At 30.6% G+C, this 16,887-nt stretch overlaps 1 protein-coding gene across 1 annotated transcript in view; it reads left to right on the plus strand.

Annotated features, from left to right (window-relative positions):
- LOC142319619 (kinesin-like protein KIF11) overlaps window positions 1-5,191 on the plus strand; it is a 91,119-nt gene extending 85,928 nt beyond the window's left edge. The window contains exon 18 of the mRNA XM_075357108.1: window positions 2,644-5,191. Coding sequence (XP_075213223.1) covers window positions 2,644-2,769 — 126 coding nt within the window. The 3' untranslated portion in view covers window positions 2,770-5,191. The remainder of the gene's footprint in view (window positions 1-2,643) is intronic.
- Window positions 5,192-16,887: the final 11,696 nt, after the last annotated feature.

Consider the following 16,887-nt stretch of genomic DNA (forward strand, 5'->3'; position numbering starts at 1 on the left):
GATTTACCTGAACCCCAGGGTGTTGATTTTGTCTACGTATGAGTCGTCAGTTGACGTGGAAGGACAACCGGACAACTTTTCTATCAGAAAGTTTTCAGGAATTTTATTAATGGAAACTCTTCGTATTTCACAATCATTTTTCCATCTTTTCATTGATTGAAATATTGTACAGTTAATAGGTAATGGGTTATAGGATTGTTCAAAACACTTTCAGTGCAAACAAAAAACTTGCAATAAACTGAAGAACACAAATTATTGATTTCTTTATTTAAATATTTTACTTTTCTAGAAAATTATACAAAATGCACAGAAGACACCAGTATAAAAATTGGAAGTACAATTTGTAGTGGTTTAAGTTAAAAAATCAATTATGTTGTGCAAAGTACTGGACTTACAACAAAGCAGTGGATGCACAGTAATTTATCCCCAGTATATAATCTAGTGACACTATTAAATTGGTTAGGTATTTATTTATAATATATTGTATATTTACATATACAGAGACAAGATGGTGTACTTGAACTAAATTGTTGTGTTTAATAAAGAAATTGGGATTTTTTTCTTAATTCAGTTATTGTTTTATAAATAAATAAGTATTTATTTAATAATAAAATGTTATTTTGATTTAAAAACAAAAAATGAAAAACAAACATTTAGTTTAGTGTTACTAATAACTGATTATTCATAATCTATACTTAATGAAGTAATAAATTACTGGTATAATTTGTACAAGCAAAATAAAAATATATTGTGTAATTAAATTTCAACAACAGCAATCCACATTTGTATTAAATCCAACTTCAGAGTGTTTTAAATTGTTTTAAAGCACTTTCTTAATTATACTTCACTGTTTTTTTTTAGAAAGTCTCTCAATGAAGCTACAACACATTAAAATTATGTTTCAATGAAAAAAAAAGATGAAAAATTGAGTAATTTTTACATGCAATGTGTCAATTTCTTCGGGTTTTCTTTAAATAAATTAATAGTCAATCTTTTTTGTCAGTGGTTTGTAATGTGTCATTTTTTGAAGAGAATCCTTTTCTTTCTTGATGACTACTTTAGAAAAATACTAAATTTGCAAATTTGAATACTAATATAAAGAAAGTTATGTGACTTAAACAGTTTATAATCAGACTATTTATCTAGGGATTGTTTGAACTGTTGTCAGCCTTACACAGAGGTGGTGTAGGTATGACCGAATGACTAATATTTGGCAAGTATGATTTTTTTACATGGCGGGCTGTGAAGTTTCAGGCATTATATTTAATTGGTTATAAGTAACAGTCTAGCAAAGCAAACAAGTTGACTTTATCTGAAAAATGGGTAAGTTAAAGTTTGGGCTGTCATAAAGTACTTTGTTTTAAAAGTTTAACCCTGATGTACATACAAAAAGAGATTCTACTTAAATCGATATTCTCCCTTTGTTTTAATGGTATAAAAAGGGGACTGCTGAATTTAAATGTGGTCGTATTTCCATTCAAGATTATATTTGCTTGGGACACTCAAAGTCATCAAAAAATTCTTAATGCCGTACTAAATTATTGCTGAATGAAGTGCATGAGCTTGCTGAGATTGCAAAAATCTCTATCAATCGTGTTCACTACAATTAACATGACGTTTTAGGTATAAAAAAGCTTTCCAATGGGTGCCATGTTTAACATTCAACCAAAAATGCATTCGACTTAACACTTCTCAAGGCTGTTTTGATTTATTTAAATGCTATTTCAGTGAGGTTCTGTGATGTTTTATAACAATAGATGAAATGAGGATTAATCATTACACATGAGAGACCAAAGAGTGGATTGAATCAGGGAGCTACAGTTTTTTGGGATTCATGTGGTGTGGTGCTCATAGATTAACTGGAAAAAAGTAGGACCATCACCAGGGAATATTATGCCCTACTATTGGACTAATTGAAGGGTGCTATTCAGTCTAAACTCTGCATCTGGCCAAAAAGAAAGTACTCTTTCACCACAAAAATGTACCTGCACACATGTCCTGGGTTGTTGCTGCAAAACTCCATGATCTACACACATGGCATATGTGGAAGCACTTTGAAGTGCTTCCTCATATGCCATGCTGAATTTTTAGCTCCCAGTGATTGCTTCCTCTTCTGAAATCTGAGGAAATTGCTCACTGGACAAAGATAAATTTCAAATGATGAGTCAAAGCTGAGACAGCCGCCTCTTTTGCAGAGTTAGACAAATTGCATTATACTGAGGGTATTAAAAAGTTGGGTGGTCGTGGGGTAAATTGTATTGAATTGCAATGTGGCTACATTGAAAAATTTTTAAAGATTTCTGAAAAATCTTGCTTTCTTGTTAAATAGAAAACTATGTGGCCCTCATATTTATATAGTGATATTTTAAAGAATTACATACTGATTTTATATTCTTAAACTTCAATTTAAGAGTGTTTTCCATATTCTGTGTTTAGAATGCACATATTATTTTACTAAATAAATAATAGCAAAAGATGTAAATTGTTTATAAGAATGAAGACAATGAAAGGATCAGAAACATTTCTTAGTTGGAGGTGTATCTAATTATTATATTGATTTGTTTATTAATACCAATGTTGTTGATTACATGATATTGAATTTTATATGCAGAATATTTATATAAAAATGTGTCTATGTTTCAGGAGAAAGAAAATAGAGCTTATACATGTTTTCAGTACTTTAGAAAAAAAAATGGAAAAGCACAAAAAGAAAATTCTTCCCATTCTGTAATCAATGTAAAGAAAGTTTTAAATGAAAGGAACGAGTGAAAATGCATTTTTTCATTTTCTCTGAGTTACTTAAATAGATTTTATGTATAATGTATAACAGATGTTTTGGGACGTACTTCCCATTGTAAGGTGTAGTTAAAGTAATTGATGCAGTATGTGGTAATGAAGTTAAAATGAAATAATAAAAACTATTAAAATTTATTCATATTACACAAAGAAACATACACTGTTCTAAGGTTGCTTTTAGCCTGGTGGTCAATATTTTTATCAAGTTCTATTTTTGCGTAGACTAAAGAATATTCTACAGGATTCACATGAATATTAGGTTTATTGTAAGGAACAATCATTCTAAATTTCATATAATTTTATGTTATGAATTTTTTGATAGTAAGTGTTCTTACTTAATAAAACAATAAAATACTGGTAATTGTACATAGCAAAATAAAAATATATTGTGGAATTAAATTTCAACGAAAGCAAACAGCAGTTGTATTAAATCCAACTTCAGAGTGTTTTAAATTGTTTCAGAATTGTTTTAAAGCTCTTTCTTATGTATAATTCACTTTTTTTTAGAAATTCTCTTAATGAAGCTATGTCTTCTGATATTAAAAATGAATTTAAAAACTCACTGTCAATGTATCATTTGAAATCATCAAAATTAAAAAGGAACTCTACAGAAAATTGCTCATGAATTGATAATGCTTTAATAGATTTCATTATGACCTACAGTTTAGCAATAAACTTCAATAATGTCAAGAAATACATAGAATCTGTACACATTTCATATGTGATATTATACATGAAATGTAATTTACACAGCTATTTTGCTGTCATCTCTCTGCTTATTGTCCCAGTTTTATTGATAAAATGGTCGTGTCCCGGTCAGCACCTGCAGTTACAGTAAACATTTTTTTACATAGTATACTCCATATATTTTTTCATAATTCATTAATACAATAAAATAAAAAATTAATAGTAGAATGTAATCTGAAAATAAAATTGCTTTTCAAGAAGTGATTAATCCTATGGAGATCAAGCTATCGAAAAAATGTCAAACAATTACTCCTGGGTTATATATACTACAAGTAAACCAACTGACCAATAGTAAAATTGACCATTTTATTAGCATGAATAATATTTTATGACACGTTAATAATGTGTCATAGCCACATAGCTATTATTTTTACAGTATACAGTTACCTACCTGTAACTTGGCTTTGACTTCATTTGGAAGTCCTTTACGGTTTCTTCTGACTGGCACTCCAGTCATAAAGGTTTCTTTATTATACAACATTTTCATAAGAGGAATGCTTGTGAAAAAATTAACTGTAAAAATATGATACCCTTTTCTAAAATAATTACAAATTGATAGTAATTTTTCAAGAACTACATATGCCAAACCATTACTTTTTATCTGTTCTTTATCATTATCATTTTTAGCACCCTTGTAACAAAAAAAATTCAAACATATTTGGAAATTGAATCATACAAAACTCGAAGTTGTATACCCTGTCGATAGTGATGCTTGTTGGGAATGTATTGCATAAGACTAGTGTGATTATACCAATAAGGGTCTCATCAACAGATAACTGCTGATGAGCAGTGTAGTAAAATTGAAAAAGTTTGTTGTAATGATCCACTAAAAGTTGGAATTTTTGGCAAGGGTGATGATAACTAGGCTGAATACTATTTTGTAATTTACTGTTGTCTATCATGTTTAAACCCAACTAAGAATAGACTTAAATCTATTACTTTTGAACATTTTTGGAAACCAAGGATTGCTTTGAGATCCTGAATTCATATACCGATATGATTTAATAGTTGGTTTATGTATCAATCCCATGTTTAGTAAAACAACAATGAAAGCCAACACTTTATTGACAAAAACAGATACCCATGATTGAAGGTAACTATGAGATAAGATGTTAGGCCCTTTTAATGCAATTATCTCTCGAGCATATTTACTGTTTCTTTCATAAGCACATCTAATAAAGTACCCGTAAAAAGTAATTTGAAGTAATCCACAGGTTTTGATGTTGGAGACCAGTGTTTTGGCCCAGGAATTTTGAAATATTCAAAATTATAGACGACATCCAAATCTCTCATGTTTATAACTATATCCCAGTTTATATCATTTACATCTACATTTTCATTATCTGTTTCATCAAAACAGTCACTAATAACCTGTCTTGACCAAAGCAGACCTTACCTCATTGTCACTTTCATTTTGTTTATCAAATAGCCAGTTATGAAATGAAGAAGTTGACAGTTCATCAGAGCAAAAAGAAAGATCCATATCACTCATCATTAAATATATCAAATTCATCATCACTTTATGACAAAATAAATCTTCACCTTCACTTTCATTTAGCTGGCGATCCAACTCATTGTTTGAAATTCTGTCTTGCAACATTATCGTTAAAAAAAAAACAAAATACACATGCACACAAACACAATAAAAGTATACTTAACTAAATAGAATTGTTAAACAATTGTGTAACAATTAACATAATGATAAACAAATCACATAAACACACTACATAAACAAACCAGGATAGTATAGCAGACAAGAATGACGCACGCTACAATTAGTAACAACTGACTTGCACCAGTGGCACACACTACAGTTGGTGACAGCTGACATATTAACTAAATAAACTTAAAATTATAATTGAAGCGCTGACATGGGAAAGTAAGTCCTAATAAGGCAATTTTACAGGGGAGTTTTGAAGTTTTGACACTATTAAAAAATATTTGCAAAATAGTCACAAAATATCCAGACTTAATTCACAAAGATCGCTAATGATTAATCTTTAGAATGAATTTCAGAGATGCCTTTGACAGATTTGCCTTTTTTCAAAATGTTGTGCATCTTCTACGATTCCATTTCATTCAATGATGTACTTACTTTTACAACAGGCAGATAATCCCTCAAAGTATGAATCCAAGAATCAGTGCTGATCTTTATTGGTGATGTATTTAAAAAGTTAACAGATAACAAGGAGAAATCGTAGAAATCTTTTTCTTTCATCATGACAACATTGAATGGTTTCACATTCTTTGCCTCTCTAATCATTTGAGTTATTTCTTCAGGAATCATGAGCTTAGAAACTTTTTTTTCTCTTTTCGATAATACCGAAATCTCTGACACATGGTATATATGAATGCCCTGACACTAAAAATTTCAAATCGTTATCAATAAAAATGTTATAAAACAGCATAGATTAATACCATCAGAACCCTTCAGTTTTTATTTTAACCGTTGCAGTTGTCATACCACACAGTCATTGTTCTCTTTGCAGTTATATTAGATGTGATCACCTTTAGAAGACAAGCGGTCATTTCATTCCTTCTGCGATCAGTAATGCCCTCATGCCATAAACACATGCTACTTTTGTTAGTATCCCGAACATGAATACAAGGTTAAGGTTAAAATTTGACAGCTGACATGAATGAAACGTATTGGAGTATATGAGCATGGGAATAAATAATACCTTGCTCTATGTCAATGTTAATGGTAACATGTCAGGCTTGAGGGCATACCTGAAGAAGCATTGTCACTATGCAAATATTGCACTGCTTTCTCAGCCTTGCTGAGATGTAACTCTTTCTTTGAAATAAGTTGCAGTTTTTCTGGTCCCACTGCAATGTTATTTTATTTTTCATTAGATCACATGTTGAAGAAGTGACAGTTCAAGGGCGATGTAAGGAAAGATTTGGAAATGATTTTCTAAAAAAATCTTCGATAAAATCACTGGTTAACGTGTTCGATTTGGGGTAGGTTTTCATAAAGGTGCGATACATTCTCTGGATATTAAGATCTGGACTCAGATATAGTTTTGAAGATTTGTGCCATGAATAGTGGCTTTATTTATTGGGAAATGAAATATGTGCATTTATGAACTGTCTGTCATCATCAGTGTATTTATTTTATGGGCATGGGATTGTGGATTTTTGCCTGTTATGACCTGAAGTAATAAGCAAAACTATTTCTTGATGTAATGAGTAAGAGTCCTAACCAAAGCAGAAACTTCTTCAATGCAATTGGTTTCCATCCCTTCATTCTAGCGTTGTGTAAATGATTAATCTTTGAGGTAGGTGTTCACCAAATTTGTTTGTCTCCTGAATAGTCAGATTGGTAATTTTTAAACTGAAAACAGTTTTAACAATATCAATTGTTCATCTCTTTTGTTTTATTTAAAAAAAAAAACAAAAAAAACAAAACCACATTTTGAGTAATAATTATACTTTAATATTTTTGTTAAAAAAGAAGTCCCAGGGATTATAAAAATTACATTTTTGGTAAAATTATTGACTTATGTAAAAAAAATAAGAAAAAAGACAACAAAAATTAAACTTTAAAGAACCAAAACATCTTCACTACTTTGTAGGAAAAACATGTATGAGTAACTGCATATCACAACATATCCAAACTTCTTGAAATAAACCAAAACCTGTTGAAATAAGTATTGATACTGATTGGCATCCTTAATCACTTGCAAATATTAAAAAGGATGCCAACTGCTGGCCATAGGATTCAACATGTTAAAGAGGAAATTCTAAGAATTTCACTAATTTTAATTTAAAATATTCAATTTATGTAGTGTAAATAATGAAAAAATAACTTTACTGTATACAAAAAAAATTATTCCATTAATGTTGTGACATGTACTATTTGTTCTGTACATATTGTTCTGTATTATCAAGAGTCATTCTCCTTTCCCCCCTGTATGATAAGCTGGATGTACGCTGGAATTCCATTCTGGACACCTATAATGAGTTATTGGCCACAAATGATCAGGTAGGTCCTCATGTTTGCGACTATTCTCTTTACCAGGGCCAGACACGAGCAATTGTTAGCTGATCAAAGCTACAACCAATCACTGAATAGTGTATGTTCTATTTATTTTTTTAACATTTAAAGCGAGATATTTTAAAAAAATAATCTGGTACTGTGATGCTTATAAATATAAGATGAGGTAATGTGTAATGGTTAATTAAAAAAGTAATTTTTTAATCATAATTTTTAAAAAAACGTTCCAAATCTAAAAATTTGGAACAAATTCAAATCAAAAAAATGTAAATTTTTTTAAATATTAGATTTTATTGAATTATTAGTTAACAGAATTTTGGAGTAATATTAAACTTACAACTAAAAATTAGTGAATTATTTTTGTTATTACAGATTTAATACTTTTTTTTATTAACTAGAAAATACTTAAATTAATGATTAGTGTTAATTATTTTTTTGTTATAAATTTGGTCACGCAAATATGGTATACGGTTCTATTAAATAAATATATATTTTATTATATTGTCCCAGTTTTATCATCCCTTACTATGTTGTCCCATTATATCATCCAACATTAACACTACATAAAGAATTATTATGTGTTTTCTACAAGTTGTTTCAAAAGTCTATTTATCTCATCAAAATAAGACATTATGGCTGGCTGAAATAGTTTTAAATGTCAGCTTACTGTAATAGAAAAAATTGATTATTAATGACAATTACTACCTCTGCACCAGTTTTTGAGTCTATTGAGAATATTTGGCATTTTGTATCTCACTCTATGGAAGATCTAACACTCCAGTTATTATTATTACTATTATACAATTAGGCTAAGGCATTATGTTTAAAATAAAAATAATGTTACAAATAAAATGTTTATGTTACAAAAATAAATATTTATAATACAGTAACAAAAGAAAGTAAACAAAGTTAAGTCAATATGCCAATAAGAATTCAAAAGTCAATAAAGAGTATTATTACGATTGATTATGCACCAATGATTTCCTCAAATCTTATTCAATCGACGCTAAAAACAACAATAGATAGAGCACTCACAACATCTTCAGGCTGTAGACTCCAAAGATTAATCACTTTTATAGAGAAGAAATGTTGTAGTACAGTACATGAAGTCTTTCCTTAGATGTGTGACCATGAGTCAGACGGTCAAAATTTCTTATAAATAGTGGAATTGGAGTTGAATAGTTCCCATTTAAAATCTTGAAAATTTCTACATCAATATGCCAATGTGGGAAGATCTAGGAAACGAAGGCAATCCTCATACGGCATTTATTTCAGAGAAGGAATAAATTAAGTTGTGTGCCTTTGAACCTTTTCCAAGTGGTCAATATCTCCCAAAAAACAAGATCCCAGACTGCAGCATCAAATAATAATTTGGGACAGATGAAACTTCTACTAAATAAATTTTTAATTATTGGTTGAAAAGCCTTCTGAGATTAGGTACCAAAGTCAATTAGCTTGCTTAATAAGTTGGAAAATGTGATATGATGAGCACAATCTTAGGTCAGCAAAAACAGTAACTTTAGCCAGGCTGTTGGAATTGCCATCCAAATAGTTATCATGGAGGATGTTATTCCATCCTAGGTGTAAAAACACCCATAGAGACATTAAGTAGTAGGATCCATTCTTCAGACCATTTTGAAATACAATCCAGATGAAATTGAAGGTGGCATGTTGACAGGTCCAAATTGTACATTTCTAGTATTGTCTTCGTACATACAAAAGCAAGACAGCAATCCAGTAATGATATTGTAAACGTAGGTTATACGTAATCAGGCCAATACATGTTGCTTGAGAGACTTTGCTGGCAACTTGAAATTTATGTGACTTAGTTGGAGGTAATTTAACAAAGAAGATTTGTTAACAACTCATTAATCCACCAGCTGATGGAGCCATGAATTCCATAATGTTCCAATTTGTAGAGTAGTCTACCGTGAGGGACTCTTGTCTAAAGTCCAGGTAAGTAACATTACTGAGTTTTGCTTGTTAATTATTCAAACTGAAAATTTATAATGTCAATATATTTCATCATATAACTTCTGCCCAATTCTAATTGTATTGTTTATCATATTTCGTTTTTTACAGGTTTTTAAATTGTAGGTAGTTAAATAGAAATTAACTAGAAATTTAATCTGTAGATTAAATTTATAATTTTTTAAAGATTTATCTCCAAATATTATGCAGATATCCTCTTGATTCTTCACTAAACGTTTTAACATCTGATGTAATAATTTATTACCTTTCAAGATGAATTGCTTTCTTACTTTTTTAGAAAACATTTTTAATTAAAATAAGTAAAATTTCAAACTCACTAACATGCACTTTAAGTAAAGAAAAAAAAAATATATATATATATATTCATCTAAAGTTAATAATTTAAATAAAGTGATACACAGAGAATTAATGCGTAAATCAATACATCACTATGTGCTTCAAATAACTAAATAAATATTACAGTTTTGCTGATAACAAATGTTTTCAAAAAATGATAATCATGATAATAACAAATATCATAATAATAATTCTAATCCACTACCAAGAGTACAATTCGACATACTTTATTCCCTCCATCTACACTTAGGCGATAGAGCCCAAAACTGGTGTGAGCATATTACACATTGTATTACCCTATTAAATGCTTCAATCTGTTATTACAAGTGGTGGCTGAAATGTAATGCACATAGGAACGTAAAGAGGGAGTAAAATTTTCCACAAAGCAATAGATGGTCCATCTGCAAGAACACTCCAAAACTCACTGACCCATGGACTTCTCATTTTGTGTCAGTTACCACTTGAATTTTTAACAGTGGAAAACCTGTTTATGAAGATGAAACTTGATTGAAATGCACAAAATTTTATTTTCCCAAGTATCAGAAGGTGGTAAAGCAAATATAAACCATGCAATAGTGGACCAGTTGACAAGAAGCAACAAAAGGAGGTGTATAAATTGATTCAAAATAATCATTGCAACATAACAGCAGATAGCGTATTTGAAAGAACAACTAGGATATAGTGGGCCACTGTAGTCTGTTCAGGTAAGTACTATTTAGACTTACAGAAAAGAACAAACAATGAAAGAAATGTGAACAGCTTCTGCAATGTTATCCTGGCAAGGGATACAACAACTATCTTTTCAATATTTTGATGACACTTGTGGGAGACAAAACTTGAGTGCATCATATGGTCCAGAAGAAAAACAACAGAGTATAGAATATTGGCACTGTGGTTTGGCAAAATAAAAAAAATTCAAAATGCAAATCTCTGCAAAAAATATTCTTTTGATAGTGGTCTAGAATCGAGTATTGTGAACATGACTACCTGGAAGCTGGGTCAACTGTAAATCCTATGTAAGTGGATATGTTAAAACACCTTAGGAGATATTTGGATAGTTTTCATTTATTCTGCAATAACAATGCTTAATCATACACATTATGTGCAACTTCCAAGGCTCTTGTGAAGTTGAAATTTAAACTGATTTCCTACTCTTCACTCTCACTACATGTGGGATCCTGCGACTTTCACTTCTTTCTCTGATTAAAAAGGGATTAAGGTATTCATTTCGCCACAGATGTTGAACTGAATGATGCAGAGAGGTTATGGTTCAAGGAAAGATCCATTCTTCATTGACTGAATGGTAAAACTGATTCACCATTAGAGAAATGTGTAGCTGTAGATGGTGACTATGTGGAAAAATAAATTATGTTTTGTAGCAAATAAAATTACTTCATCTCTTTTCATTTGAAAGTTATGAGCAATACATTTCAGCCATCCCTGACATTGTCATCTGTTTACAAGTATTGCATGAATTACCCAGTCTGTTTAACTTTAAATAATGCTTTTTAATCTAATGAAAAATAAATTTAAAAAAAGAAAATTTTTGTATTGAACGTGTTTACCTACATCTGTTAGTTTTGCGTTATGTTAAGCTCCTTTAGGAGTGTCACTGGGAGCACTGGCGATGCCAATGGATGTGGTACAGATGTTGAAATTGGGTTCTGAAAGATCTTGCTTGTTCATGTGTTGGAAGAACATCTAATATAAATTTATTTTTTTCATGTAGAATATTATTTTTAGATGGATTCCTTTTTTTTACTTCAAGCATGTCTTTATTGTTTATACGTAAGATTTTCATGTCGATTTTTGTACATGTCTGGCATGGCATGCTTGAACAAAGTGGATTCAGTGATGGAATAAGGTGTTTTATGTGATTTTTGTATCATTTGGAAAGCTGCATCCTGATAACCACTTTGATATTACAATTAGACCAGAAGTCGGATTTGTATACAAAAACGTGAACCAAATTTATTGGGTTATCAATTTTTGACTGATAATGTGAATTTTGTTATTCTGCATGAAATGTATCTAGATTTTTAAAAAATATTTTTGTTTGTCTTTTTCTGTTAAAGTCTTGTAATCTGTTAGTCATAAAAAACATTTGCATTATTAAATTAAACATAATTTTCAAGTATTGTAAAAAGGTTATCTATGTTGTAAAGCAAAAGGTTGCCATAGAAACAGTGTTAGAATATAGATATTAACTATATATGGTTACAAATTAGTATTAAATTTTTATTTAAAATGTCATCAGAAATTAGAGATTGTGATAAAAATGAAGAAGAGTATTTTAGGGAAATAACCAAAGATCGAATAAAAATCATTTCAACCGAATTAAAAACTTTAACATCAGATTCAAAAACAGCATCTAAAAAAATTAAAAATTTACAGTTGACAGTTAATAATTTAAAATCTGAAATTCAAACTGTTACTGAGAAAATTGAACAGACAGTTGATTTATTTAGGAGTAAACTATCTAATAAGATTACAGTAATATTAAATTTACTTGGTGAGAAGAATATTAATGTCCAGTCAACTGCAGACAGTTATAAAATAGTCAGTAGTCTAGCAGAAACTCTTTCAGCAGTTGGTTATGAATTAGACAAAGATGTTAATGCTGTATCATCAAAAGTTAATTTTTTTGATGTGGAATTCAAGAATATTTCTGAAAAGTCTTTATTATTAAAAACAGATAACTCAACACTATGGTTCATTGATGGAGAAGGTAAATTAACAAAAAGAAACAATACATATCTAGGTTCATCCTTACCAACATTTAAAAGTGGTGATAAAAGAAATAGACAAAAATTCATAAGCAGCATATCAAATACTTTTTCATATTATGAGGTAATTGAACAATTATAATGATAGAATGTTAAGACAGCAGATTAAGAACAATGTAAATAGGTAAATTTACATTGTTAATCTATAATGGTGGTCTCATTAATCTGCTATTGAGGTCAATATTTTTTTTTTATTTTCATCTTAATATTACTTCTGTCAAATCTTTGAGTTAACTGATATTAATTAATGAAATACATTCTTAATAAACAAGATTTCTTTGATATGCATTTGCTCCAGACTAGTACAAATATGTTACGATACCCAAAGTGCAATAAATTTTATTAGGTCCAACATAAGTGAAATATCATTTATCATAGCCAGATATATTGCAACCTTTTATGTACAAAATACATATCAATATATAACTGAGTAATATCAAGCTTTTTTTGCTTGTAAATAGCTAAAATTTTGTTTTTATATCTAATGATTTGTGGTGAGCTATTTTTCCAAAAAATTGAACTTACTATTGGTAGGATAGAAGTGACAAGCAGATTTTTTTCTTAATTTAACAAAATCAATGTATATAATGTTTTTTCAGAGAGAAGGAACTGTATGCCCAGCTTGAACAAATATTTAAATCAAAATTATTTACCATGGTACTATGTATAGGCTCTCGCTAGATGCTGTTAAAACAAATGGAAATGCATGCAGATTGTTTAACAATTTGTTGACATTTCTGAGAGTAAGCTATTTCAGGTAACTGATAATACTTGCTACAAAACATCCATTGAAACTTCATGAATGGTAATGAATATTTTTCTGACCTTATCAAAGCTACATATAAACTGATGTTTATTTGTGTTTCCTCTAAACTCATATTCATGTTAGATGATTATTTCTGTTTTGTATTAATATTCATATTTTATAGCTGTTAGTGATTTGAGGTGTGCTTTATTTACCTTTGTTTCAAATCTAGGTTGAAATAATACCTAATGTAGATTGTTTTGAAAACAAATGTCATTTGCATAAGAAGTACTTAAAAATTTCACTTTTGTTGTAAATGACAGAACCTATATGTTTGATCTACTTTGTATTACAAGTATCTACAGGCTGAACTGTATGATATCAGTAAGGCTTTGAATATCATTAACCGAAAATACCATCACATCCTTATTTATAGCGATTCACATAGAGGACTCCAAACTTTAGAAGATTTGTATTCTGGACATCCTATCATCACCGAAATTCATAATGCAATTGCTGAGTTGAACCATTGTGACACACTAATGAGTTTCTGCCGGATCCCTAGCCATGTGGGAATCAATGAATGAATATGTGGATTTCGCTGCTAAAGACGCATGTAGCCAACCATCTTTCACCACTCTGTTATTACTAATGATTTTATTAATTATGTTAAACACGTTCTTTGAGGAAAGTGGCAAGGTGACTGGACTGCTACAGTAAATACAGATAAGTAAGTAAGTCAGTAGTACAGTAAGTCAGATACATCAAGGATACTGTGCCTACCATAAAGGAATAACTGTCGAGAGGAGTTATTTGCGAATAGCACACAAAACCTATACATGAACATCTAATGAATCAGAGTGATACACCCGTTTGTGTTTGCTGCAACTGCTAACTAATGATTCACCTTGTGAACAGTCTGTGATATGCAGCATTGTCGTAAATTTAAATTAGGAGCTAGCATGCAAGATAATCTAGGAAAAAATATGAAGATGCTATCAAATATGTTGTATCTTAAGGCTGTGCATCTGTATTCAAATTATTTAATATAATGTTTGTTTTTTTTTGTAATATTGCATTACATTTGTTATGGGCAATAACACGAAAGTGTTTTTCACCCTCTAAAATAAAATCATTGACAGCGTGTCATTTTCATGACTGAATAATTTTTTTATTAATTACCAAAATACATTAAAAACTTAAAATTTATTTATTTCCTTTGTTTGTTTAAAAGTAAATATCCCACTTGTGGTACAGTAAATACTTAAACAATTTGCCCAAAAAGACCCAACTGTTGATGGTGTCTGACAGGCAGGAACTCATCCCAATCTCATTCACTGCCAGAAACAAGGTCCTACACCACTCCTGAGGTAAAGTATATTGAAAATGGATAGAAAAAACCCACATTTCTCAAGCACTTGACCAAAATGTTATAAAAAAATGAAAACAGCAGCCACCATCAGTTGGATGATAACCAACACTGGGGTCCCTGTACATCAAAGTGAGAGGATTTTGTCACAGGTAGTACTCTGAAAAATGTATCCTACAGGTAACCAGCCAGGTCTGTCGTTGAAAAGGAGGTAGTCTTTGTAATTCTAAACCACGTGAATAGGGGTGTCTAATATGGGTATGCTACGGCTCCATCTTGGGTGATCCCATGGTAATTCCTGGCTTGCCTCCCTGGACCTCCTTGTTTATAAGTGATAAGTAAAGCAGAAGTAGTGCTTCTTCTTAGGTGGAAGGAGAGATGGGAACAATTGGCAAAGGGTAGATGGACCCATAGACTGATCATGGACCTCCAGTAGTGGCTCCAACTCCAAACAAGCATGGGAACCGAGGTACAAGTTGACCCAGTTCCTAATCGGTCACAGTTGCTTTAAAGCATACCTGAGTATGTGGACATTCAGACCTTCCGCTGAGTGCAAATATTGCCAAAGGGACCACTCTGTTTGGAACAGATTGTTGCACCACAGGGAAGCATGTCTGAGAGAAATTAGCATACTAACCCTCTATAACATCATGGGGACTACGCTGCAGAACAGATGAGCATGGCAAGTGATGTTGAGGATTTTGGAGTCATTATCCAAACAAAGATGGTGCAAAAACTGCAGGGATGTTACTCCTGAGTTTTTCTTGGGGCTGTGTTCATAATTAAAGCAGGTCCAGCCCCAAGGAGAAAAATACAAAATGTCAAGAACAATTCTTGATCTCCATCTGGGATCCTATCCCAAGTATTGTAGATCATGAATCATGAATAATTTCTGCATAAACCAAGTTTTTAATGTAGCCCTAGAAAAAAAAACCTTTCTGTAGGTGTCAGGTTGGGGCTTTTTAATCCACCAGGTTGGTCTAGTAGTGATGTGTCTTCCCAAATCAGCTGATTTGGAAGTTGAAAGTTCTCCAGCATTCTAGTCCTAGTAAAGACAGTTACTTTTATATGGATTTATACTAGATCGTGAATACGGGTGTTCTTTGGCAGTTGAGTTTCAATTAATCACATCTCAGGAATGGTCGAACTGAGACTGTTCAAGACTACACTTCATTTACTCACATATCATCCTCATTCATCCTCTGAAGTAATACCTGAATGGTAATTCCTGGAGGCTAAACAGGAAAAAGAAAGAAGCTTCTTTGGTAGCTAGAAACATGTCTACTACCAATCTGAAGTACAATCATTGCAGTGATTAATTTGACAGCTAATATACAATCTTTGGCGTACTGAAGTTGCTATCAAAAATGTTTTCTACATTCTCATGCTTCCATTAATACTTAATGATTCTTGGTATTGAAATTACAAATTTTTTGGAGACTACAGAATAAACTATAGGTAAATAAAAATATTTTTATATTTAAATATTTTATGAATAATTTTGATATTTTAATTTATAATCTTATGTTTTAGTAAGTAATCAGTCTATTACTTAGATATTTTAATATATATTTAATATTTTTATTTGAAACATGGTCCGAATTATTGTTGGTAAAAATAATTAAGCGATAAAGATTAATAGGTAAAAATTTTTTTCATTTAATTTGCAGGTTCCTCGATGTCTGTGGGTTGGATTAGCAATAAAGCAGTTAATAGGAAAATATCAACGCTGGTGGAGTTCAACTAATGATGATTATAAAAATAAATCATGGACTGAGTTCAATGATATGTTTGTAGCAGCTAAGTTAAATAAACTTAATAATAAATTTAGTAATAACAATAAAGGTGGTAAAAACTGTTACACTAATGATGAAAACATTTCATCTGATGAAGAAACTATTCAAAAACTGTTAAATACAAAAATTAATGGGAGTAGTGATTGTAACACTTCAGAAAGAGTTTCTGATAAGTTCTTAAAAAATTTGTCTAAAAGTGAAAATTGGGGCAGTATAAATAGCAATAATGATTTATATAGTGAAAAAAACATTAAAGCTGGAAATGATGCCAGTATGAAATTAAAAGCAGTGAAAAGGAAAAGAAGTGGGAATGAGAACGA

The sequence above is a fragment of the Lycorma delicatula genome, chromosome 1, assembly GCF_047948215.1.
Source record: "Lycorma delicatula isolate Av1 chromosome 1, ASM4794821v1, whole genome shotgun sequence".
Lineage (NCBI taxonomy): Eukaryota > Metazoa > Arthropoda > Insecta > Hemiptera > Fulgoridae > Lycorma > Lycorma delicatula.